General features: G+C 44.0%; 1 protein-coding gene across 1 annotated transcript in view; it reads left to right on the forward strand.

The window, feature by feature from the left end:
- Window positions 1-27,107, forward strand: part of LOC109486880 (SCO-spondin-like) — a 60,227-nt gene that overhangs the window by 20,595 nt on the left and 12,525 nt on the right. The window contains exons 7-30 of the mRNA XM_019790785.1: window positions 2,199-2,321; window positions 2,700-2,802; window positions 3,305-3,451; window positions 3,807-3,926; window positions 6,292-6,634; window positions 11,884-12,027; window positions 12,965-13,060; window positions 13,455-13,595; window positions 14,057-14,149; window positions 14,742-14,912; window positions 15,757-15,912; window positions 16,384-16,509; window positions 16,917-17,072; window positions 17,687-17,867; window positions 18,440-18,573; window positions 19,012-19,065; window positions 19,296-19,443; window positions 19,843-19,928; window positions 20,123-20,302; window positions 22,594-22,776; window positions 24,147-24,317; window positions 24,861-25,049; window positions 25,580-25,720; window positions 26,453-26,623. Coding sequence (XP_019646344.1) covers window positions 2,199-2,321; window positions 2,700-2,802; window positions 3,305-3,451; window positions 3,807-3,926; window positions 6,292-6,634; window positions 11,884-12,027; window positions 12,965-13,060; window positions 13,455-13,595; window positions 14,057-14,149; window positions 14,742-14,912; window positions 15,757-15,912; window positions 16,384-16,509; window positions 16,917-17,072; window positions 17,687-17,867; window positions 18,440-18,573; window positions 19,012-19,065; window positions 19,296-19,443; window positions 19,843-19,928; window positions 20,123-20,302; window positions 22,594-22,776; window positions 24,147-24,317; window positions 24,861-25,049; window positions 25,580-25,720; window positions 26,453-26,623 — 3,557 coding nt within the window. The remainder of the gene's footprint in view (window positions 1-2,198; window positions 2,322-2,699; window positions 2,803-3,304; window positions 3,452-3,806; window positions 3,927-6,291; window positions 6,635-11,883; window positions 12,028-12,964; window positions 13,061-13,454; window positions 13,596-14,056; window positions 14,150-14,741; window positions 14,913-15,756; window positions 15,913-16,383; window positions 16,510-16,916; window positions 17,073-17,686; window positions 17,868-18,439; window positions 18,574-19,011; window positions 19,066-19,295; window positions 19,444-19,842; window positions 19,929-20,122; window positions 20,303-22,593; window positions 22,777-24,146; window positions 24,318-24,860; window positions 25,050-25,579; window positions 25,721-26,452; window positions 26,624-27,107) is intronic.

Below are 27,107 nucleotides of genomic sequence, written 5' to 3' on the forward strand. Positions count from 1 at the left end.
GTACCTAATTAACGAAATAATTTTCAGTTTTCAACTCACTTTTAACAATCTTTTAGAGGTCAATACCACTTAATAAAACTGATAAAACTAACGCACATTGCGTCGTTTTGACGCTATGACGTCATGGATTCAACCATACAGATTTCTAGGGCCTGCATCCCTGTTTATATAATTATATTCAACTACTCGTACCTAATTAACAAAATAATTTTTTGTTCTCAAATGAATTTAGCAATCATTTATAGGTCCATATCATCAACCAAAACTGAGAAATCTAACGCACATTGCGACGTTTTGACGTCATGGATTCAACCATACAGATTTGTAGGGCCTGAATCCCTGTTTATATAATGATATTCAACTACTCGTACCTAATTAACGAAGTGTAGATAACTTAAGACTTGTTAAAAGTTATTTGATTACTAAAAATTATATCGTTACTTTGCTACAAGGCGTTAAATACTAGTATTATTAAATACAATTCGAATGCGGTCCTGCAAATCTATATTGTTGGATCTATAACGTCATGACGTCAAAACGACACAATGTGCGTTAGTTTTATTAGTTTTCTTTGATGGTATGGACCTCTAAAAGATTGTTAAAAACCACTTGAATACTTAAAATTATTTCGTTACTTTGCTACAACGCGTCAAATATAATTAAATAGACCGCGGTTGCGGTTCTGCATGACATGGCATGACATGACGGTATGACATGACGTCAAAACGACGCAATGTGCGTTAGTTTTATCAGTTTTATTTAGTGGTATGAACCTCTTAAAGATTGTTAAAAGTGATTTGAAAACCAAAAATTATTTCGTTAATTCGGTACGAGTAGTTGAATACCATTATATAAACAGGGATTCAGGCCCTACAAATCTGTATGGTTGAATCCATGACGTCATGACGTCAACACGACGCAAGGTGCGTTAGTTTTATCAGTTTTAGTTGGTGGTATGGACCTCTAAAAGATTGTTTAAAATGATTTGAAAACTTAGAATTATTTCGTTAATTAGCTACGAGTAGTTGAATACATGTATCATCATATAAACAGGGATTCTGGCCCTGGAAATCTGTATGGTTGAATCCATGACGTCATAGCGTCAAAACGACGCAATGTGCGTTAGTTTTATCAGTTTTATTTAGTGGTATGGACCTTTAAAAGAATGTTTAAAATGATTTGAAAACTTAAAATTATTTCGTTAAATTAGCTACGAGTAGTTGAATACATGTATCATCATATAAACAGGGATTCTGGCCCTACGAATCTGTATGGTTGAATCCATGACGTCATAGCGTCAAAACTACAAAATGTGTGTTAGTTTCATTAGTTGAATCTTATAGTTTGAACCTTTCAAAAGATTTGTAAAAGATTTTCCGTTATTAAAAATTATTTCGATACTTTGCAAGAAGGCGTCGGATTGAAACATGTTGGGTGCGCTTCTCGACGGCATTCTTGAATCTTTGACGTGAAGATAAATCCATGTGCGTTGATTTAATTAATTTAATTCGATAGTATTAACCACTTAAAGATTATAAAGACTCATTTGGTTGTTGAAAATTAGACGATTATTTAATCAAATGAATACAGAGTCTGAAAGGTTGTGGTTTGGTTTGACATACGTACGTGGAATGTCTATTTACATACTGTATGCGTGCTCATTTGCATATGTGGGACAGTAGAATGCTTCCGCGCCTGAGACGTATCCGAAATAGTGCATACCATTCGAATCGAAGGCTCAATCGAAGGTTGCGAATCGAAGGCCGAAAGGAGGGCTAACTTTAATGTGGTTCATTAATGGTGTTGATGTCTCTGGACTAAGGCCCCATTCTCACTAGGGTAAAATTGTTCGTATCGAACTGAATCGATTCGCTTTGATCCGGTTTTTATGCGGCTCGATCCGAGTCGAAGCCGGATCAAAGCGAATCAATTCGTCTCGATCCGAACAATTTTAAGAGGTTGGAAGTTCGAAATTCACGCCACTGGAAAGGCTCGCAGTCCGTACGTAGGACGGGACATTAACCTGTGGGTCCATTGTGCTTGTCGAAAAGAGAATTTCAGCTCTGATGAAGGCGACAGTGGTCTCTGAAAATTTGATCTCAGTTTACCTTTGTGTTGGAATAAAGTTAAACACTTTACTATGATTACTAGCAACACAGATGAACTTTCATGACACCTTTTCCTTTTTTTCCTCGCAGGCAACGCACCGAGCCCCACTACAAGTGCTGCGGCGCCAACAAGCTGCCCTACAACCCCGCCAGGCAGCACTGCTGCTTCGACGAACTGAAGGACGGGCCAGAGAACGAGTTCGTCTGCCAGAGGTGCGTAGGTGGTAGAATCACCTGTTTTCTTTACATGCCGCTACGAGAGCTTATTGAATACAGTACATGGACACAGAGTCTTTTCATGCTAATCTGCAAGGTTCTGGGGACACCAATAAATACCTAGAGTCTGACTCTGACTGTCTGTCCCAGAAAATCTCTCTCAGCTTAATATAACGTTTCATTACTGTATCCGGAACCGTGCCTATCTAGTCCTATGCCTGAATAGTTTAGGGTAAGGATCCCACACGGTTCTGGATATAATGACGTAGATTTGTTCCCAATGACGTAGATTTGTCCCAGGCACGGTTCTGGATACGCGTAGATTGCCAACAAGAATAACCCTACCTGCCTTTGGCTTTTACTCCATTATTACAGGTGCATCAGTAAGACGTACAGCAGGAGGATTAGCGAGCCGTCCTACTACTGCTGCGGGCTGGACGCCTACAACAAGGCAACTCACACCTGCTGCGGGGGGAAGGTAAGTCTGTGGCTACCCCCGTCACGGCTTTGTTCTTTACATTGAGTCTCCTGGGAAGCCGATGAGCGAAAAGTTATTGGAAAGTAATGGGTATTATTGCAATGTCATCTGAATCATTGACACACAATGTAAAGCACTGAAGATCGTTGACAGATCATTCACTATAGTTGAGATATCTGTATATCTATATCTCCTTGAAGAGGTGATAGTCCCCTGTTATGTCAATCCTTAATATGGTAAATCGTCATAAAATAAAATCTGTCGCATTTGGGGGCGCTCAATGGTCTCGCCTTTGTGGAATTCCCACTTCAAACATGTGGCCGTAAATTGTGTTTGCGCAGTTTTTGCTTTTTTTGCACAGCATTCTGCTCGTGAAATACTAAAGTTTTAACGATATTTTCTAGTTGTGGGAAGGTGGTAATGACGGCATTTTGCTCGTGAAATACGTGATTAGATCTGAGACTTTATGTAGCTTTACTAAAGTTTTAACGATCTTCTCTAGTTGTGGGAAGGCGGTAACGAGTACAACGCGTGCCAGACGTGCGGAGACAAGCCGTTCATCCGGCCGGCCTCCGACCCGGAGTGGCACTGCTGCGGTCCGGACAACACCCCGTACAACCCCGCTACGCACTTCTGCTGCCAGGGAAGCGTACGTTTAACAGTGTTTCTTCTTGAATTCTTTGAAACAGAGTCGCACACTCACTCACTCACTTACTCATTCACGCTATCACACATGTATCTAATGGTAGTTTTCTGGCGCCTTTTTGATACCGGTGTCGTATACATTTAAGTTTCACATATGTAGTTCTAATGGCATAAAAGATGAGCAAAATACCCCCTGATTATAGTATAATGCAACGTCTTTCATACACCAAGCTATAAGGTGCTTTGCTTACTACAGAGCTTACGCATTCCATAATGAAGAGCCCCATGGGCCATAGAATACTTAAGTTGTTGTGAGGATACACTCAGAGCAATGCACAGTGAATATTGGTCGTCGACAGGTGCGTGCAGGTGCTGAGGGGGAGAACACTTGTCTGAGGTGCGGTAACAGCCTGTCCACCGTCCCTGCCTCACCTGTGTGGGGCTGCTGCGGTGAGGTCGTCTTCAACGTAGGCAGGCAGGTGAGACACAGAGTACCTCACCATGTTCGATCTTCGAAGGAACTTCAAGTTTCAGCTTGTCCGGATCTAAACTTACCCTTGTACTTGAAATATGTTGTATATATTTGAGCTCAATTTTTAAAGGAACTGTACCAACCTATTTTTGTGCAGTTAAGTCATAGTCTTTTGAGACCTACTAGCGAAGAGAGAGACAGGGAGATTGAGAGAGAGAGAGAGAGAGAGAGAGAGAGAGAGAGCTACAATGTACTTGCAAAAGCATATTGCTTCACCTCAGTTGAGGATGACTCCTTTATCTTATCTTTGTACCTGAAATAGATGCATGCCTCTTAACTGGACTCTAAAACACTGCGAATGAATTCAATACATACTTTACCTCAATTGGCTCTAAACTGGCTGCAGCTTTTGCGGGTGTATACAGAACAGTCTCAGGACCGGCACAGTTTTCCTTTGAATTCGAAAATATCTCCACTGAGTTCACTCTTAAGCAACTGATGAGTATACCTCTAGGTAAAAGTACCGGATTGGATGGGGTGAGCAGTAGACTCATACGGTATGCTGCCCCGGCTATAGCAGGTCCTCTCACATACATCTATAACCTATCTCTCTCTTCAGGTGAAGTCCCGAGGGACTGGAAGAGAGCCAAAGTCACCCCCTTATTTAAAGAAGGTGACAAGAGCAGCTGTAATAATTACAGACCGATCTCCGTTATACCATCATTTATGAAGATTTTTGAGAAGGCTGTACATACTCAGATATATGCATACTGTAAGGACCATAACATACTTAACAAGTTCCAGTCTGGGTTTAGACCCAAACATTCTACCACAACAACACTCACGCATGTCACTGACTCCATCATAGACAATATGGAGAAGGGTCTTATTACCGGAGCAATCTTTCTTGATCTCAAGAAAGCTTTTGATACGGTAAGCCATAAGATCCTCCTGGCTAAGCTTAGAATGTTTGGGATACAAGACAAGGAATTGACATGGTTCTGTTCTTACCTCAAAGACAGATACCAGACTACTGTCATAAATGGAGTCCAGAGTGACTTCCTGGAAGTTACTGTGGGAGTACCCCAGGGCTCGGTTCTCGGGCCACTTTTGTTCATCATGTACCTTAATGACTTACCTGACTATATATCAAATGGACATGTTGTATTGTATGCAGATGATACCGCTCTCTTCTATGCGTCCAAGACAGTCACAGATGTAAACAATGCTCTCAATGCGGATCTTCGTAATATTGAGAAATGGTTGGAAACAAATGAACTGACTCTCAATGTTAATAAATGCAAAGCTATGCTCTTTGGAACCACACGTAGGCTGCAGTCAGTTACAGAACAATTGTCAGTTATCCTTTCTGGCACCATTTTGGAAGTTGTTTCCAGTTATAAGTACCTTGGCGTTTGGCTTGACTCCAGCTTAACATGGCAAGTTCACATTGACAAGTTGTGTAATGCGGTCTCTTCCAGACTGGGAGTCATACGACGCCTCATCCCATGTCTGCCCCAACATACTCTCATAATGTTGTTTAACTGTATAGTCCTACCTAAAATAGACTACTGTGATGTGATATGGGGAAACTGTGGTAAATGCTTGTCTGACAAATTGCAAAAATACCAGAACCGGGCAGTGAGAATTATCCTTCGTTTACGTTATACACATCATGTTGGCGATGGTGAGTTATCTACCCTAGGTTGGAAAACTTTATCATCCCGGAGAAACTTGCACCTGCTACAATCAATGTACAAGGCAGTCAACAATGAACTCCCAGACTACATAGATAACTTCCAGATGGCTTTTGAATCCCACAGATACCCCACCAGACACAGCCAGAACCTATCTTTGAAACTGCCGCTTGTTCGCCTTGAATGTGGAAAACGCAAATTCTCCTACAGAGGCCCTGCCCTCTGGAACAGGCTGCCAACTGCTATTAAGACCTGTCCGTCCATGTCCATTTTTAAAATGAAATGTAAGAATTGGCCTGACCTCTGACCCCTCCATGCCAACATATAGGACTGGACAATGACAATGACTGGACTGGACAATGATGTATTTTTGTTATTATTACTATTTATTACTGTTATTGGTTAATTACTGTGTTTTCGTTATTATCATTGCCATTATAATTTATTTATTGTTTTCGTTATCATCATTGCCATTATAATTATTTATTGTATAATTTTTGTATGCTAATGTTATTATTTGTATGTGATTGTTGTATTGTGCTGTGTAATACAGGGCCCCGTTGAAAAGCAGTGCCATCACTGAATTGGGTTACCCTGTATAAAAATGACGGAAAAAAAAAAAAAAAAAAAAAAAAGCACTGAAGCCGTTTACCTGACGGCTTTACGTTGTTCCAGGTGTGCTGTGGAGGACAGGTGTACCAGGGGCACATCTGTGACGGTGGCGCCGTACCTGCGTTTGGCGCGCCGGTGAGAGGGTCATCAGTGGTGGGGTCATCGGTGGAAGGGTCATCTGTGGAGGGGTCATCAGTGGTGGGGTCATCGGTGGAAAGGTCATCAGTGGAGGGGTCATCCGTGGTGGGGTCATCGGTGGAAGGGTCATCAGTGGAGGGGTCATTGGTGGAAGGGTCATCGGTGGAAGGGTCAGTGGAAGGACAGCGCGGTGGACCCACCGTTAACACTGCAGTACAGGAAGGTGTTGGTGATAAGAGAGGTCATGGACCTGAAGGACAGACGGAAGGTAAAATGCTGCTTTGATAATTAGTCGTACAGTTTAGAAGCTACAATGTTGTTTGAATACGACATTGATTGAATATAGTCTATACCTAACAGTTCATAGGAATAGTAAGATGGTCTAGCACCTTGAAGAGTTTAAATGCTGCAACGGTGTTTGAAGTGACACGTAAAACTGAACGTATTTTATATGTCTAACAACATACCGTCATACGAGATTCATGAGATTGTACTGCAACTGAAAGAGTTCAGATACTGCAATGCAGTTTAATTCTATCAGCGACACAAAATATGCAAATATATACGGATAGTTATACTATACTACATGTAGATAACAAACATCGAAGCCTGATACAGCTTCATAAAAAACAAATCTGTTTTACGTGTTACACAAATACTACATAGAAGAACCATTGGTTATACATGCCAATGCCAGGTCATTGCCCCCGCTGCAGTAGTTATTATATCAGCGCCCTGCTCTCTGTAGCTGTGGGTCAGGGTGAGCGCACGTGAAGCGTGACGGATAAACAGGTTCACTGACACGTTACAGAACCGTGCGGCCCCGGAGCACATAATTCGACCCACCAGTGCTGTGTTTGAGCTTGGTGTATCCTTGGAAGGCACGATTCCATACTCAGGTTTAGGTCTGCGAACTTTGGTTGGTTAGGCAAACAATGCAAATTAATGTAACTTTCAAAAGTTTGACTTGAGATATTCTTTCGTTGATTTGGATTTCACGAATTCTGACGGAGTGTTAAGTGTATATATATGTAAGTGTGTACGCCGTATAAACAGTAAAAAAAAACTAGTGGTTACATTATGTGGTCATTGGGAAAGCTTACTCTCAATCAAAACAAAGGAAATATTATGTATTGAAAATTACTTTTTTTGTAGGCTAATCTCACTGCAGTGATGGGGTTTCGGAATACTATATATGACTCTCCAACGTCCTTTGGTTAGAACGAACTTCAAGGCACTGTAAACAACGCAAATGTCTATAATAAGGTTGTGTGCTCCGTAGTCCTCGCGTGCCAAGACCTCGCTGGAAATTAAGACCCTCGCCAAGGATGTAGCTTCAAAACAACAGAAGGGAGCTTGTTGTTGGCAGGTCTTAGGTGTTGAACGTGTGAGTGTGAGGAGTTGTTTATACTGTACCCCACAGAATGTGTTGACAGGTTTTTTTTCTACGTGTCGGCCAGGTTCTACAAAAATGATTATTTCTTTGTGATTGGCAGACTAGCTATGGCAGTGCTTGGTACCTACGGCACGAAGTTGTACAGTCCCAAGTATCGGTTCTAGGTCAAGGCTGGCGACGCTTTCAGCTGAATCAACAAACTTTGGCTCACTTATTTACCCTACCTTATAAAACGACGTATCATCTCTGCTGCATGTCGGGTTACTATTTGTCTCATGCCCAAAGGGCCATCTGATAAGTAAACCTGTTGAGCGAACTGAAAGACAAACAGAACAGATATCTTGGATCACCATTTCCCAGTCATGCCCCTTGCCGGTGGGCACATCCTGATAAAGAACAGGTTGGTTGTTCTTGTGACAAAGGTTGTTAGAGGTTGCAGAAATGAGGTCTCTATTTCCTGCTCATGAGGTCTCTATTACCTGCTCAGTTTCGCCACTTTGCCCCTGGTTGTTTGGGTGTGAGCTTGATTGCAGAGCCAGTGGTACAGAACAGCTGTGCAGTGTTGGTCTCTGTGAATGTGCCAATCTTAACTTTACTTTGATGCGAGAAGAATACTACAGGTTGCAGAAATGAGATCTCTATTACCTACTCAGTTTCTCCACTTTGCCCCTGGTTGTTTGTGAACGGGTTTGGTGATGATTACAGAGGCAATGATACAGAACAGCTGTTGGGCGTTGTTCTTTGTGTATGTGCCAATCTTAATTTTACCTTAATGTCAGAAAAATACCTTTGTTTAGCAAACTAACAGAACAATGTCAGCAGTTTATACTTGATCTGAAGTTAAGGTCTTTGTTGATGAGTATCCGTGGACATCGGAACAGACAAAACTAGAAATCTGTACAGAAATCTGTCCTGGGGACAAAGACACAGACCGGATTTTGATCTTAGTTTAGTTTTTGGTTTAGCCGTATTAAAGCTGATGCCTTTAGCAGTGTACATAATGCATGGTACACAACATGCCTAGAATGACTATGGAAAACTGTACACTACACCTGGATACTAAGCGCAATGTGAAAGCTCTTTTCAAATATGTACAGCCGTAGATATACAGTTCCCCTGTCCTAAATATAGAATCGTCCATCAACAATGTTAAACCCATTACACCTAATCAGTATCACCCTGAGGCCGGACTGTGCGGTGTAACTTAACCCTTGTTAACCTGAGGCGGAGTCATGGTCCAAAAACGAGCGTTTCACCACGTACGACATGACAAGGGACATCAGATCTACTGCTGTCGGAGTAAGAGGGTTGATTCGTAATGGCATCGACTGTAAACAATCACCCATGATTCGCATGGTGTATCATGGTTGTTTGTTTGACATACGTTATTCATCAGAAGCGCAAATCGACCTGCAGGTCGCTTTTCATTGCTCTGCAAAAAAAGGTGCATTACGTGTAGTCTCCATAGCAGGCCAAAAACTGGGGGTTTGGGGGTCTTCAGGGTCTTTGGGATCTTTTATGTGCTATTTTCTGATTGCATATAGACAGCATAGCCGGCCTGGTTGAACTGGGCTAATCAGAAAACAGCCGAAGACCACCAAACCCCCAGTTCTATAAGCCTGCTACGGAGGCTACATTACGTGCTTGCTATGCAAGCATATCTTCTTTCTACGTTTGTAGCACGTAAACAGGTTGATATCCAAGAAGGTAGTAGACCCACTTCTCCTTTAACTCTAGGTTTACCTGTACAGTACAGTATTTTTGGGCATCGCTTGCGAGATTGACCGCTGGATAGAAATCAACAATTGGTTGTCATTGAATGCTGGTAACGATGCAAAACCTGAGACAAATATCCCGGAAATAAGCTATAGGTTGGAAACAACGTGAGCGATTTGTAAATGTGTTCACTTTGGAATGTCTTATCTGTTTCTCATTCGGTTCTTACGTGTGGCGGTTCCACAGAAGGCGTGAGAATACATAACATCTGGACAGGTGCCTGTAAGACATTGATAAAAGTGTGCATCAGTCTTGTCAGTCGCTACGGGGAAGGTCGCTGTACAGATGGTGTCCGTGAGCAGGTCTGACATGTCCCACATACCTGTTCATGCCGCGTTTGTACTGTATCTCATCAGATTGCCTTGTCGGGGGCATGTTTAGACATGAAAAGAATATGCCCTGACGTGTCAAGCCCATCACTATGTGGACATTATGTGCCCTTGTACCTTGTACCTTGGTCCCTTTGCCCTACATTCAGTTAAAGAGAGTTGATCATGAGTAAGTATATTTCTATTGTACTAATAAAGATATTTGTTAATTAAAAAAAATGGCTCCAGGAGCACAAATTTCCACCAGAGTTGCAAAGAATTCTTTGTAGGATTTACGTGGTCGTCACCTGTAGCTCGAATGGAATCCGCTAGGGGACCCAATTTTTTTCAGCACTTCCATACGAGAAAATCCCATATAACAAGAACATAGAAACGATTGCAGAGTCAAGGGGTATTGACTTATTCTCCTCACCCTCCCACTCACACAGAAACATTTATTATTCTATTTTTTGCCATCTAACACTCTAAAACTGTAAAGAAACATAGACTCCACTGTACAATGTACAGCTAAAGGAGACTCCAGAGTCACCGAGTCAAGGACCTTGACTAACTGTCTTCGCCCTGATTTAAACACCGTCATTGTATCTTGAGGAAGTTGGCACCGCTCGACCCAACATTTAGATTGGCGTGGAACCCTGCCGGAAACAAACCCTCACAAAAGTCAAACACCAGGAGCATGATGAAGTGTTGGACCCTCTGAATAGCCTTTTAAGAGATCTCGCGTGTCGCGCACCTCGCCAAGAGGCAACGGCTTTGACCCTGAGTTTGTGCCAAATACAAGGAGGGGCTTGCTGTTAACAGAGGGAGTGCGAGGTTAAGCTCACATGTCAGCAATATGTGAGCCCTGTTCTATTGTTTGTTGGTATCATTTCATACCTCCCACGCACGAACATCAGCAGAATTTCAATGGCTCCTTCCGTTGTGAACAGTTAAAGAAAGAGAAGACCATAATACGAATGGACCTTTCCACATATCAACTTCTATGATTGTGTAAACTGAATGTGCAATATTTGGTCATATTTACTATTGTGTAGTCTACTAGGTAACTGACCTCATTCAAAGGCGGGCATCATTGAGACGTTACACCTCCCATCACTGTAGAGACACACAACCTGTTGAGCGACAATTCTTAGGGAAGCAAAGTGAGACAATTACAACTCATGTACACGCTGCTCACATGAATAGGTATCAACTTGCTCCTCTGACATCGTTTTTAGCACCCCAGGTATTTCAAAACAGTAAATACGAGAGCGGGGACACCTGTTTTGCAGCACGCCACGGTTTGAAGCCACACAAATGAGGGATTTCTGATTTACAACCTCAGGACTCTGCCAAGGAACGCTGTTTCTGAGAGGTGTTCTCTGTTAGTTCTGCCTCTGGTTTGAACCTTTACTAATAAATTAGGGCAACCTTGGCTCATCCTTGTGCGTAGACCGGAACAGTGGCGCCGGGGTGTTGTGTCTGACTAAGGAAGTGTAATAATGCAGGATAACGTTGAAATAGACTTTTGAGTTGGGCACATTATAACCCTTGTATGAATATATCCTTGGGCAATGCGGTAGCTGCCAAAAACTGTTGTTATGCTCTCTTGACAAATCATTTCCACCTGCGTCATTTGTGGCATTGAAGTTGTGGAAATGTAAGCAATAGTTGATATGGTTGAACTTGTGGTAGTGTTTAGAATGCTCGAAATCTGCTTGTGTGGTCCTGTTGTATTAGCGCCAAACTTAGGTTCATGACAACAACTCAACGTTTTCGTGTGTGTGTGTGTGTGTGTGTGTGTGTGTGTGTGTGTCTGTACGTCTGTGTGTATATGTGTGTGTGTCCTTCTGTGTGTATGTGTGTGTGTGTGTGTGTGTGTTTGTGTGTGTGTGTTTGTGTATGGGTATGTTTGTGTGTGTGTGTGTGTTTTCGAGATAGATAGATAGCTACCTAGAGGGAGATACTAGATGGAGAACTGATATACCTTAAGTAAACGTTTGGTGGTGTTTCTCTTTTTTCTCTTTTCTCACACAGTTCGTCCCGTCGGTAAGACAGTCTCATCATCATCAGAGGAAACGTCCCCCGGTCACGCAGAGGGGACTTCCGTCTGGTCACGTGCCAACACCTTCATGGACCTGCTGCGGGGGACATCGGAGGGCAAAGGTCAGGGGTCAGAAGGTAATGAAGGCTAAGGACATTTCTACTGTGAAACACATACGTGTTAAAGAACAGGTGGTAATTATTAGAGCAAACTTGATCACAAAACCATGGATACAAATGAAAGGGAACAACAGCAGAAAACAAGTGGAAAGCAGATAATTGTAACGGCTAGATGTGACCTAATAAACGGTAAAGAGCAGTTCAAGTCTTGGAATTGAAAGACTATTACAAGGGAGAATGAAGTTTTGATTTCGGACACTGCATGGGGAAAGTAATAGAACTGGATGGAAGGTTTTTCAACGAAACTTTAACGTTGCTATAAGTTTATTTTGATGGAGGATGAGATTACGTTTTCATTTTATATTGTACCTGTCAACGATGACTATATGTTTGATTCTTAATTTTGTAATACTAGTATATAAAAGCAATGGCAACGTCTTAATGCATGACTATAATGTGCCCATGCATCATTCATTTGAATATAAAATGTGCTAGCCCAATCAATAACGATTGCTGTAACACATGTAACAAAATTATAACATGCCACACACGGAACTGCCATACTTCTATGACATTACACATTTGTAACCATCATGTGACAAACTTACATCTACCAAGTCACACACAATGTACTTGTAACAGGTTTACTGACTAAATGGTGATGATCTTTACATGTGACAGACTACCAGAAACTACAACACCGCACACAAACACATTTCACACAGCATTTCACACAGTAAAACAAGTGCATCTTTTCGTTCTCATTGCCATTCGAACAGCGAAATGAAGGGATGAACATCACTGGCGAATCCTTCTTGTTTCCGTTCGTAATGCCTCCACGTAACGACGCGCTCATTCATGGCCATGGCGGCATTCTACTGCTGGTAAAAATAAAATAAAAAATGTTGAGATCATATCATTCTGTCCGTTTTATCTTTCCCCCCCTCGGTCAAAGATGACCGGCGGAACCCGCACAAAAAGCCGACCCGGTTCAGGGGTGGTCCGGCTATTTCTGCCATACGTGTGTCAATGGCCCCTCCACGGCCACAAGGTAGGTTTGAATACAACTTCCAATGGGAACTACAGGCTAAATAGGCAAGCTGGTACAAACAGCATGTTGCCTATACGCAAGAAGACGTTTGGGTAAAACCGCATATAATTCATGATTGCACGCACGACTGTAGCACAGAAACAACGGAGCCAATACATTGCCCTTACATCCGGTAGGGTCTTCTGCAAACGACGTTATACAATACTACAATTACAGACATTAACAATAACATGCATATTGGTTGAAGCCAACAATATACATTTGTACTAGTATAACACACCAACTCCTCTTTGGGCGTCAGGTTCAACCTGGACCCTGTCGCTCATGGAGAAGTTGAAGTCGATCATACATAATTTGATGTCTGACAGTTTGATGCCTTTCCATTATTCCTAAGGTAACGACGAAGTCCAAGTTGTGACGGGAGGGTCGGGGTCCCGGCAGCGGACCCTGAGTGAGATTGAAGGGATCGGACAGGAGCCAGCCTCTGGGAGCAGAATCAAGCCCGGCAGTCACTCTCTTCTCTCGGAGATTGAAGGTAAATATGTACCCCAAACTTTGTGTCTGAGGGTTTGAAATATGGGAAAGATTTGCTATTTGAAATAAAAGGGTACAGTACTCAAAACGCTTTAATTTGTAAGAGCTTGAAGATTTAGATCATATAGAGAAACATTTGTAGTACCTTGCACCCACCAGGGCTGTTATCTTTCTTTTGAACGTACCCCTTTCCCGGGCGAAACGTCCCAAACTATCGGAGACTATAAGGTGAAAGTTTACTGGTTGAATAATTTTGATTCCTTTCTTACAGATCCAAATGTTTTCAACGTTATGTTTAAAGCAAGCACATTGATATCATGAATACTCTCAACCATAACAATGAAAGAGGTTCTTAAATACAGGGAGATCCCGGCTAAGGTCAGATATATGGTCAGATATAGGGTGAGTTGTATCTGACCGCGCCCTGTTATGCAGCAATGTGTACATTGGCGTGTGCTTCAGGTTTGGAACGCGGGACGGTACAACAGGAGGTGGTGGTTGTGGAGGGAGCCGCGGTGGAAGGAGGGTTGGACCTAGCAAAGGACGAGATGTCAGGTAACACTAGAAGTCGATATCGTCCACCTGCTGTCGGGATAACTCAGTCTGTGCAGTTTTTTGTCCTTACCTTAATCGTGCATAGTGCTACTGTAATCGGCGTGATGTTAGCATTTGTAGATTGATATGCAGTGTAGATTTTGAAAACCGTCATTTTGAATATACGATGTTGAATGGAAGAGACCGAAATGGCGTTCTTTCCTTCAACTGCTCTGGTGATTACAGGTTAGTGCCGTGGTCGTCTTTGGCGAAGAATTACTAGAAGTAGATAGGTACGGTTATTAATGAAATAGCCCTCAAAGACATTTCGCTATTGAAATTAGAACAGGCTTTACTGTATATCGATGGCTACGTGATTCATATGTACAAGTGGCCAGGTGTACAAGTACAGGTTTTATTGTGTAACTGACTCTGTACTGATGACCCGCTAACCTGTGACAAAAGTTGACGGGGGCTGGAGCCCGTGGGGCGAGTGGAGCCGCTAGCTGTTCCATAGTACAGGTTTGACTGTATATGTAGTATGTATTTAAGTCTGTACAAGTGGTGATTACTACAAGTTTGACTGTGTACCTGACATGTTTGACTGTGTAAGTTGACGGGGGCTGGAGCCCGTGGGGCGAGTGGAGCCGCTGTTCCAAGACCTGCGGGAGAAGCTGGACCCTCCGCAGACGGACATGCGACAACCCCCGACCGACGAACGGTGGAAAACCCTGCCTCGGTCCGGATGTGCATAAACACGTCTGTAACCCTATCCCCTGCCCAGGTACTTTGTTCGAAAGCGTTCAACACAGTCTGTGCGACACAGAGAAAAAGAGAAACGCACGCCGATTCACTCATTCCAGCTTTGGGCAGATGTCTGTTCACCAAATTACAATTCCCCGCAAAGTAGATCGGCCTGCATTGGCACGTCTGTTACCCCATTACTTTCACAACACACAGTGAGCGAGACAAAAACCCAGGCACGCCGATTCACTTATTTCAGCTTTGGGCAAATGTTTTTTTCACCAAATTAGAAATCCCCGCACGGTAGACCAGCTTTTGTCACGCCACATCCAGAATGCAATGGCTTTAGTAGCGAGTCCTAGATTTAGTGCAAAAATGAATGACGTCCTGAAAATTGGTCCTCTATCTGTCACTGAAAGGCTCACGTCTGATATTCAGATGTCTTGTCCGGCATGATCACAGTGCACCAGCACCGGATTCTAGATCTGTTATGGCACAGTAGACGACCGCTTGCACATTAGTGCACCATTCCCTGGACCGCTGGCAGTGTTTTTCATCCACCCTGCAACCATTCCGTATGTTCAAGGACTGGGACTTGCATGTCCGAACTTCACTGGACGATTGCTCTCCGTCAACTAAACGTGCCTTACCTAGCAACATTTGCACTGGCTGATGCAAGAACGTATGGTGCTAATTAGAATAGAACTGCATGACGTTGAGACAACGTACTGATAGTATAAAGACACCAAGACGGACACAATGTTTCCTTTCGTTCCTTAACTTCAGCGAGGCCTTCTGAATTTTGCATTCCATATTGAAGGATATATTTGTGAAGAGATTTGACCAATCGAGCACTAAATGATTGTTAGCGGAACTGTCTCCAGGTAGAAGACGTCCTAACGCTGGAGGGGCAACAGCGTCGTCACTGGAAGGCGGAGAGGAGGGTGGCGACAGTCGGGTGGAGACGGTGGGAGGAACTTCCGTCCAGCAGGGTTCCGTCACTAACGTGCACAACAGAGTGGCCAGCTTACGGGATCCAAGTGAGAAACTGTTCTCTCTTCTACACCAGAAAATATGGATGACTGACACAGTTTAACTAAACTGTGATATTGATCTCTTTGCGTTTGCTTGCATGCAATGGCACAGTTCAGTCACTGTTTTACATGATTGTGCTGAATATGCACTTTTAAAACTCTCTTCAAAGGATTATATAGATTTTTAGCTTTCCTGTGTCATGTTCTATTAGATCGTTGTCATTTTGCCGTTGGGCTCGAATTTTTGCCTCGAAGACTGATCAATGCCATTAATTTTGTTGGGCTACTGTGGAAACCGATTTATCAATCTCTATAATTATATTTGACGCAAAGCTATGTATGTAAATATGAATGCCTCAGAGGTAAATGAGATTCCATAGCACATCAAACCAGGAAGATAACTGTTCTAACTTCTGCCCATGCGAACTTCAGTACACGGAGGCTGGGGGTTCTGGACTCCCTGGTCGTCCTGCACAGCAACCTGCGGAAAGGGCGCGAGAGTGAGGACCAGGCAGTGTTCCAACCCGCCCCCTAGCGGCGGAGGCGATCCCTGCAAGGGTACCTTCCTGGAGACGGACGAATGTTTGGTGAAAGCCTGTCCAGGTAAGTTCAACTAACCGTGATACAAGACACATTTAGTACATAAGGGACGTAAATTTGAGTCTTGGAGTTCATTGCATACAATATAGTATAATGAACGGCATGCAATGAGGCAGTCGTTGAAACCTAGAAAGAAACGATCGACCAGAATGCCTTGGGAAAATGGCTAGATTAAATACTGGGGATAATATAAATTGTGGAACCAAAGTTCCAGGCCCAGAAAACACATCTAAGGATAAAATGAGAGATGTAGTGAGTGTCTGAAAACTTACAGGTCACTGACCTAAAGGTGTCAGGGTCAGAATCAGAAAGAGAGGTCAAGTATATCGTTATAAACAGTGGCCATTTTGCAAATTGTGAAAAGAGGTTAACATTTTGAAACGTGATGTGATTGAACCCGTTATAATTAGAGAGTGGCTGGAGCATGTGGGGTCCGTGGACCGCCTGTACCCTGACCTGCGGGGGAGGTTACCGGAAGCGGACCCGGGAGTGCAGCATCAACGAGAACCTGCCGTGCGAGGGACCGTCCATGGAGGAGGACAGCTGCAACCCGGAGAAATGCCCAGGTGGGGGAAATGCCTGATGATTAGGCTCCATTCCCACTAGGATAAAATTGTCCGGATCGAGCTTTGATCCGGCTTCAAGCCGGCTTCGAGCCAGATCGAAGCCGGATAAAAGCAGTCAATTCGGCTGGATCCGGACAATTTTATCCTAGTGGGAATGGGGCCTTAGATTGCTTTGAATGCATTCTTGATAAAGCCTTGGAAAAATATGTGTTGTTTTCCAGCATTTATTACAAGACATGGCGACGACACACTCAAGTTTTTTTCAACTTATTTTATGCCGCCACCAACGTAGACACGCATGAATAGACAACAGACATACTCATTTTCACCTGAGTAAAGTGAGGAAATTGCTTTTCCCAAGATCGGTGGCATGGCAGGATTCGAACTCCGGACCTCTTGGTTCCGAGCCGGGCGCTCTGTCGCGAACCCACACAATAATATATGTTGTTAACTTAACTTAACTCAATTGAAAATGAGTATTGTCTCGTCCTGTATTCGTCCTCTGCGTTGGTGGTGGCATAAACTAAGTTGACTTGAGTGTGCGGTCACCATGTCTAGTCATGAAATGTTGGAATATAAAAAAATATATATTATGTTGTTGCTTGTGTTGTCAGTTGACGGCGGCTGGACGAAGTGGAGTAAGTGGACCCCGTGTAGCCGTACCTGCGGACCGGGCTCTCAGACCCGGACGCGCTCCTGCACGGACCCCGCACCGCGGAACGGCGGCCTGCCCTGCAACGGGACAGACACCATGGTCATGAAGTGTATCCAGAGGCCCTGCCCACAGACCTACAGGTAAAGCATCTCTCTATCTCTACTCGTATTCGCCACTCTTTCTGTCTCCCTCATTGCGTTCTCGTAATTGCCTTCATGGAGGTGGTATGATGAGGCAATCCATTGTATTTACTTCACAATGTTTTAATTCACCCTACACCCTGCGAAATTAAGATATTCAAATGTAATTATACTTACCACTTAACACCGCCACTGTGTAGATGTCTTTAAATGATTTTATTCACTAACATACAGGGTGGTGTGTGATTTCATGCTTTCGAATATAGCTTGGATCGATTTTGAGATTCCTTTTTTTAGTAATCTTAAAATAGAAGAATGCAAAAGAAACTAGAGCTTTTTAAAACTACTTCAATTTTTTTTAAACCTTGAGAATTCCTTGAAAATGTTTTGAAGTTAATTTGTTGAACTATTTACTTCTGCCGCTAGGTGGAGCCGCTGGTCGTCCTCCAGCGTGACGTGCGGACGGGGCATACAATGTGCTGTTAAGATTTCCTGCTATTGGGAAACTTTGACAATTCTTTGGAAATGTTTAGTTTGACATACATTGCTGAATTGTTTACTTCTCCCGCAAGGTGGAGTCGTTGGTCGTCCTGTAGCGTGACTTGTGGGCGGGGCATACAGAAGCGGACCAGCGTCTGCGTCAACATGGAGCACTGCGGCGGGCTCCGGCAAGAGACCAAGCGCTGCAACAGGAGAGAGTGTCCACGTGAGCTCTTTTGATATCCAAAACTAACAGTTGTTCACACGTGATAAACCAATTATAATTATTAGTTTTACTTCTGCTTTCACTATCACCTGCGTTTAGTCTATAAGAACGTACATGTAGAACATAAACGTACAATAAAGGTCTTTCATTCGTTATTGACAAGGTTATTCTTGCAAAACCAAGCTTTTTCAGCTTCAAATGCTTTTATACACATTCTGCTACCTTACTCTAGGCAATACTGACTGATTCTACTTAGCACTGCAGCTAGGTGTCGCTGTAGTGTATAGTGGGAAAGATGCGGTCCTATACATGGCTTCAATGAAAAATTCTCATACGTTTAAGCTTGGATGTGTTTGTATAGAGTGGATGTGGAGCTAAAACTATAAAGCTAATTATTTTGTTTTGTTTTGTTTTGTGATATTCAAATCTAAATTCCAGGTGAATTTGTGAACGAAGAAGAGGCGTCAGGAGACGGTGGAAGACATCAAGAAGGTACTCTTATACTTTATGTTCCCGAATCTGTTGATTTTCTACACATCATTCCGAGTTGTCTACAGTGTTTGTCAGTTTACTTTTTTTAGTATCATCGCCAATTCAAACAGTATTTCTGTTTCTTAGTTTCAGACCGTTGGGCTTTATCTTAATTTCTAGATTAACGTTAACCTTGCCTTTTGTGTATAAAAGGTCTGGCGTATAACTTATGCCTATTCCATATACACCAGACTTTGCAGAGCTAGAGGGATCTGGCTACGCTGAGAGGGAAGACGGGTTCACGACAGGCACGAGTACGGAGTTTTTCCAGTCCGGGTGGGGAGAGTGGTCGCCCTGGACTGGCTGCATCAGGAAGTGCACCGAACAGCAGGGATACAGGTGGGTTTACAACAATTACTGCATAACAACTATGCCTTTATGGCAAGGTGGATTTCAAGTTCCCAAAGTTTGTAGGGTCCCTTTCTGCATTCTCTTTTTGGGTTATCAATATATGCCAATGCTATCAGAACTATTCTCTATTACAATTTCGGGTTTATCATTATGAAAGTTTACTTGTATGCTACTTTCAAGTACATCGACCTGAGACACATACATGTAGTAGAAACGTAGAGAGTTAGGTCCAAGGAAACACACATGTGGCAAGGACAGTGATGTAACATGAACAGTTAACTAATTCTTATCCTGGTGATTGTAACAGTAGACCAAATGTGAGATGATTACAATGTTACATTGAACGTAGCCTGATGTGATAACAAAATGATATGTCCTTGTGCGTAGGTACCGGTCCCGGGAGTGTAACAGTGTGGAGGGGTGTGACGGGTTTCTACAAGAGGAGGACGAATGTGAAACTACCTTCTGTGCTGGTAAGAAACAGCCCGTCAGTCCAGTACTATATTGTGCCAATACTGTGCAAACTAGACACACAGCAATACATTCCTTGGACAACAAATCACATGTCGCAATACCTCACAAAACTATGGTATATGACGTGAGTTTAGTCTACACTTATGGGAAAAGTTGCTTGATGGTCACTCCTTTTGTCTTTTTATTCCGTTAGCGGACGGTAACTGGGGCGGTTGGTCGGAGTGGTCGGGCTGCAGCGTGACGTGCGGGGAGGGTACCCGGGAGCGCACCCGCTCCTGTGACAACCCCGCCCCGCAGCAGACGGGCAAGCCGTGCGAGGGATCCAGCCAGGAGATCAAGGTCTGCAGCAGCGTCGAGCCCTGCGACGACGGAGGTAGACTTCTCTTCTTCCTGTTACAGCATATTACTGTCATCACATCATCTATAGCCAAGCCCACCAATTGTATACGTTAGGCAATGGCCCTGATAGCCTGAGAGTGAGCCTTTTTAGCTTTCGTCATCTCCCCACGATCCGCTACAGGGCCATCGTAGCGGATCGTGGGGAGCGGACGAAAGCCAAGAAGGCTGACACTCAGGTAATGGCCCTGGTACATTGGCGCACCACATCCGTAGTGTGTTTTTGGCACACATTTGGAAAGAGTGGCCAAACAGAGCTTTGGAGGCGTCGGTGGCGCGACGGTTAGAATGTTGGACTCGTTCGGGTTCGATACTCACCATGTCTCGACGTTGTGCCCTTGGGAAAGACATTTTACACTACCTTCCCTTCCTTGACGATGGAGTGACGCCCACTGAACCCCATTCGCTATCTGTCTAAATGTGTGCCAAAACACACTACGGATAGGGTGCGCCAATGTGCCAACATCTGCATATTTGCCACCAAGAGCCGTAATGGCCCCCTGGTGCCTGCGATTTGTACTGACCGCTGCGTTAGCACTGTAAATATTGTAGGAGGAGCCGGCCCCATTACGTTGCCCCGGGGCCCTTGGCTGCAGGCAAATTCTTACTGGGTCTCGCATCTGCAGCTATGGTAGTTAACCAAAGTGACGCTATAGATGTGGTCAAATAGTTTAAGACGATGGTGTTCTTAGCAACAGTTGGACGAATATGGCTTCCCATGGCCCAGCAGCGACCGTTGCTTTCAGATACTGTCACAGTACCTGATTGAACTGCCATATCCAACACGACAGTCCAGAGATCGTCTTCAGCGCATCGCATATTTAAAATTAAAAAACTAAACGAAAATGTGTTGCCAAAACAATACCATTGTACAATGGGCTGTCATATTGGATACTTCTTGCCCCTTTTTTAGTACTTTCCATGACGATTGTCCCAATCTGCAGGCTCTATATGTCCCTCTCTTGTCCTAACCAAACCACGAAAAACTTTCACAACTCCAATCTCTCTGCTGGTCCGAATCAAGAAACATAGTTTGTAGTTAATTTCAAACCACTCCATGCACCACGCACTGTCCGTCCACACCCCTGTACACTCCTGTAGAAATCTTTGCACATTTTATGCACCATCTATCGCATTAGTGTTCAACACGCGCACGCTGCAAAAAAAAGTCATTAAAATCTAACACGCACATATTAGCAAGCACTAATCTCTAAGCAGATGTATGATCCGGCTCAGTCTAAGTTTTTACGTCTGCATATTATTGTCTGCATAGTATTGCATATTTAACGGTCACAAGGAAGGGGTTCTAAAAGGGTGGGGTCGTGTAGCGTAACAGCAGAGCTCTCGACTCGGCACCAAGAGGTCCCGGGATCGAGTCCTGACATGCCACCGATCTTGTGCCCTTGGGAAAGCTAAAGGCACTTTACACGACTTTCCTCACTTCGCTCAGGTGAAAATGAGTATTATATTGTCCCCTGTGTTGGTGGTGGCATTAATATAAGTTGAGAAAACTTGAGTGTGCCGTCACCACGTCTTGTGATTACATGTTGGAATACAAAAAAGGGGTTCTAAAAGTGTTGTAAAATAGACATTGAGAATGAGTCGGAACCTTATACATCGGCTTAAGGATTAAAAAAACGCGTCTCTCCCACCCCGCTGCACGTAGCAACCCCCTTCCCGCTCTGCACAAGGCGTCAGGGAAGTGATATTCTATAACTGAGGATATCAGACGCTGCAGGATGTCTTGGCAAGTTGCGATTATCATGCAGCAAGGATTTCCAAATATCTTCCATTTCAATAAGGAAAAAAACTAACTTCGCCAAAGCATTGTAAATTTATTTAGGCTAATGCATTATAATCTCCTAGTAGCACACCTCTCGAAAACATAAATTGTCTTCATTCCTACAAAATTGAAACCCTAGAATTCATTTGGAGTTGGCGATCATGTAAAACGTTGGAATCGTAAGGAATTTTTTTGCATTTTCAAAAAGGACTGGAAAATGTGTTATTTTTGGCAATGAAACATTGCAATCTTGGTTTGTGCAATCGGTCCCGAAACCGATTCTTTATTGACACAACAAAAAGGACAGGGACTTTTGTATCTACAACTCAAGATCTAACCAAAAAAAAAAACAGGAGAGGAAATTCTGCTGCATGCCCGTCGCAACTTCAGCCCGAGACTTAAGTAAAGTCCTGCGGCGTCTGATGTCTCTCCTCTTGGTTGCTCCTCACCGCTTCATGACGACTTGCTTCGGCGCTTCCTTCTAGCCAGTGGCACCTGGGTAGAATGGTCCATGTGGTCCACGTGCCGCGGGCCCTGCGGCCTTGGGAAGCAGTACCGCACACGCCGGTGTAAGCCCAAGGAGAACTCGCCCCTCGAGGGATGGATGGTCGCGGCTTGCGTGGGAGACGGACGGGAGAAAAAGGATTGCGTCCCGGAAGGCTGTCCCGGTAAATTGTCTACCCTCGATCAGCTCTTCCTGGATTTTCGGCAATCTCTCTTTTCTTGGCTATCCCTCTCGCAGTCTTGTCTGTTTGTGTGTGCGCGTGTGTGTGTGTGTGTGTTGTCCTGGCACTGGAAGCACCACATTTTCATGTCCATGCACTCATCTCACCAAGCCACACTCACAGCACCTGTCAGGTTTTTGTAAATGTTAGCCTTTGGGGCTGGCCTCAAACATTTATGAAAGGCCTCTTAAAGACATGCCTGCCAACTGTCATATGGCAATGGTATGAATCCAACACGATGAGGCCCCTGACAATACTTCGCACTCATCAGTCCCCAACAACCCAAAGTAGAGTACACTTTTGAACTTGAGAACAATTTCTGTTGTTCGTCGTCTTCGTCGAGTGACCCTTTGTTCTCCTTCGGTCTCCTGGCTACATGTATTTTCCCCAAGCCTCTCGTTGTATGCTTCTTGCAGTCATTTTAACACGAGGCTATTTATAATTAAATGATGTTGCGATATATGATGATTGACACGTTTGACCATGATATAATTACAAATAGTAATCTGCTTTGCTGTACGTTAATTCTCTGTGTTGCCAAGACATTATTGCTACATACATCAGACTACACAATACGATTCTTAACTACTTGTACAAAAATGTATTTTATTAACCTGTTCATTTCCACGGCTAACGTCGAGATAGAGGATTCAAGGTAAATACATTTGACTAACATTTTTCATTATATCGTGGGTACCTAGCCAGTTGTCACGAAAACTCAGACAAAGAGAATGACGGTTTTGCAGGGATAAGTGTCTCACTTTGACCACAAAAATTACAAGCGTTAGATTAGCCATCATCCCTACATTTGTACAGATAGTAGGGTATTCTCCTCAATAGTGATGAATTTCACATGGCAATACAGAATTAGCCTGGTCTACAAACAAATTATAGATGCGGGGTCCTTTTTGGCCACTCAGCTATAATAGGTTTGGATACCAGGCTAAGACGATATTGTGCCCAATAGAAATCCAACAATGACAGCTGGGGCTCGGGTTCGTGATTATCTAAAGTTGCTGGTATTTTTCAAACTCATTATACGAAACCGAGGTTGCAGTCACCGTGAAGCAAGTTCAAACTGTAATTTCCAGTAGAAGAAACTGGACTATTTCGACATTTTCGACTGTACAACTCCATTTTTGTCAAGGAAATGCAAATTCAAGGCTGGTGTTGTAGAGTCGAAAAGTTAGGTATGTCCAATTTCGTGTGTTGGAAATTACAGTTTAAACTTGCTTCTACCAACATAAACTTTCAACATGAGATGACAATCCTTCCTTTTTGCCTTGTATTCTCTTCTCTGCTTCATTGCTTAGTACACGGAGGTTGGAGTAAGTGGTCCAACTGGACGGACTGCAGCGTGACGTGCGGACGCGGGGTGAAGGCGCGGGCCCGGGACTGTAACACACCGGCACCGCGGAACGGAGGCACGGCGTGCGAAGGGAGAGACACCGAGGAGGCACCCTGCGACGAAGGGCTGTGTCCAGGTAAGACGTGTGCCATTACTCTCCAAGCAGAGTTTCGGGTTTTTTTAGGTCTTCTTTTTTGCAGTGTTTTTTTTTACGCCGACAAAAACAACAACAAAATGACAAATCCCAACTGACTATTGTGACTTCCTATGTTTCCCCAGTTGACGGTGGCTGGTCCAGATGGTTCCAGTGGCTGGTGTTCACGGCCACCTGCGGCATAGGCACCCAGAACTGACCATTGTGTTTTCCTGTGTTCTCGGTCCCAGTGGCTGGTGTGCACGGCCACGTGCGGCATAGGCACCCAGAACTGACCATTGTGTTTTTCTTTATCAAGTGTATTTCCTATATTTTCCCAGTTGACGGTGGCTGGTCCAGTTGATCCCAGTGGCTGGTGTGCACGGCCACGTGCGGCATAGGCACCCAGAACTGACCATTGTGTTTTCCTGTGTTCCCGGTCCCAGTGGCTGGTGTGCACGGCCACCTGCGGCATAGGCATCCAGAACTGACCATTGTGTTTTCCTTCATCCTAAATAACCATTGTGTTTTCCTATGTTTCCCCAGTTGACGGAGGCTGGTCCAGCTGGTCCCAGTGGCTTGTCTGCACCGCCACGTGCGGCATAGGCACCCAGATCCGCCTGAGGGCCTGCGACTCCCCGCTCCCGATGCATGGCGGGAAGAACTGCTCGGGCTCGTACGAGGACCTCCGTGTCTGCAAGAGGGACCCCTGTCCTGAAGGAAATGACGCACCAAGTATGTTCGTGACGTACTTCCGGTTGTATTTGAGATTGTTTTCAGGAGCAACGCTACTTACTGTATAATCATAATTAATTCGTCGCATAGCCAAAACTGTAATTCTAAGAGCAACATTGTATAACTCGGTGAGCGACGCGAGTTATTCAGCGGAGGGACAATTTTGCCGCCGAGGGAGTTTTGCCGGGGAGAGACTGTAACACCGCCGCCCTACAAGTCTGCGAAGGAGGCTAACTTCTTAGAGTGTTCTGTCTGGGTAAAGTTGATGGGAGTCGCTTTTGAATTAAGTACTAGTATACAGTCCATCCTTTTGGCCTCAAGGGCTCTGTGCTGATAAATCATGCATATATCATTCATGAAAGAGTAATAAATATTATGGTGGACGTTTTCTCCATTGTACTTGCTGTAGACATGGTATACTGTATTGTTGTATTACTTGCAGGATTTGTGACAGACCAGTTGAGGTGTGCGACTCCATGGAAGAAGAGAAAATTGTACCGTATATCTAATATGTTGATTTGAAATTGCAGGCAAGTGGTCTGATTGGTCGGAGTGGTCTGACTGCAGCGTGACGTGTGGGAAAGGCATGCTGATCCGGACGCGGAAGTGCCCGGATGGAGGCTGTGCAGGACGGGACACGGAGGAGAGAGACTGCCACACGGACTGCAGACGTGAGTTCTGTGACCTCTTGACCTCTTGAAAGAAGGATACCTACTCTTTTCAATAAGTGCGGTGGGTTCTTTAACGTGCGAGGTGTGTGGCTCTCCCCAAACACGGGGCCTTCATTTAACGGCCTATCCGAGGGACGTCCCTAACCGAAGCTAGGTACTCATTTCCACCTGAGTGAAGTGAGGAAAGTCGTGTAAAGCGCCTTTCCCAAGGGCACAAGATCGGTGGCATGTCAGGACTCGAACCCGGGACCTCTTGGTTCCGAGTCGAGCACTCTGCCTCTACGCCACACGACCCCGTAACTCTTGTTACCTGTATGTAGCTTTGCTTTTTTAGAAAGGCCAGAAAACCTGCTCCAGGATCGTTGTGTTGGAGCATTTGCGAACTTTGGAGTTACGTAGATGTGAAACAGCTGTATGTGAACTCAGAAGGGTGATGAGAGATGCTGCCCACCCATGTCAACAGTTCCTAGAGCTGGGGAGGTTGTCGACTTACCAACTACGAAGCCAAACATTCAACTACAAGGTTTTACTGAGATCTCTTCAAATCATGCAGCAGCAGCAACAGTTGTAAAATAACGTTTGTACAACACACTCAACGTTCAATCCAACCAACTTCTGTATCACACCCCGCACCAATGTGGTTCAATTCTGATGCCATGAATGAAGTCTTCGCATCATGTGAGATGTTTGGTTGCAAGACTAAAGACATGTTTTCCTCCCCCCCCCCAACAGAATTCACCTGGACGAAGTGGTCCGACTGGACGACCTGCACGAAGACCTGCGGAAAGGGGATCCAGCAGAGAACCCGCACATGCGCAGACCCGGACACGGGGAGACAGGCAGACGTGTGTGACGGAGAGGGGAGTCAGAAGAGGGGATGTAACGCCCAACGCTGCAGCAGAGGTAGGGAGTGCCTTACCAAACATTAGATAAACCTTCTAGAGTTAACAGGTAATCCCCAAGCAGATTCCTTTCGGTGGCAAGACAGTACCCATTAGCCAGAGGTGTGTGTACGTGGCTAATGGACACTCAATGGACACTGTCTTGCCACCGTATGATCTGCTTGGAGATTATTAACAGGTTGATACGGGACTACCAATGGGCAACTAGGCATTGTGTTATTACGATATCGATAAGCCTTTTCCCGATGTAATATAAAAAGAATTATGTCTTTGATCATCATAACAAATTTGAAAAGAAATTCCTAGCTATATAGTTGTCGATGGCCATCCTGGTTAGTCTTCGTCAACATTAACATGAGAAGCAAAATATAATGATGTAAGATAAAATAAACAAAGGAATATAATTTGATTTAAAAATAAAATGACATGAAATTATATAAAGATTGATAAAAAAACAAACAAGAAAAACCGTAACAAATTAAAAA

This window comes from Branchiostoma belcheri, unplaced genomic scaffold (assembly GCF_001625305.1).
Source record: "Branchiostoma belcheri isolate BF01 breed outbred unplaced genomic scaffold, Haploidv18h27 scaffold84, whole genome shotgun sequence".
Classification (NCBI taxonomy): domain Eukaryota; kingdom Metazoa; phylum Chordata; class Leptocardii; order Amphioxiformes; family Branchiostomatidae; genus Branchiostoma; species Branchiostoma belcheri.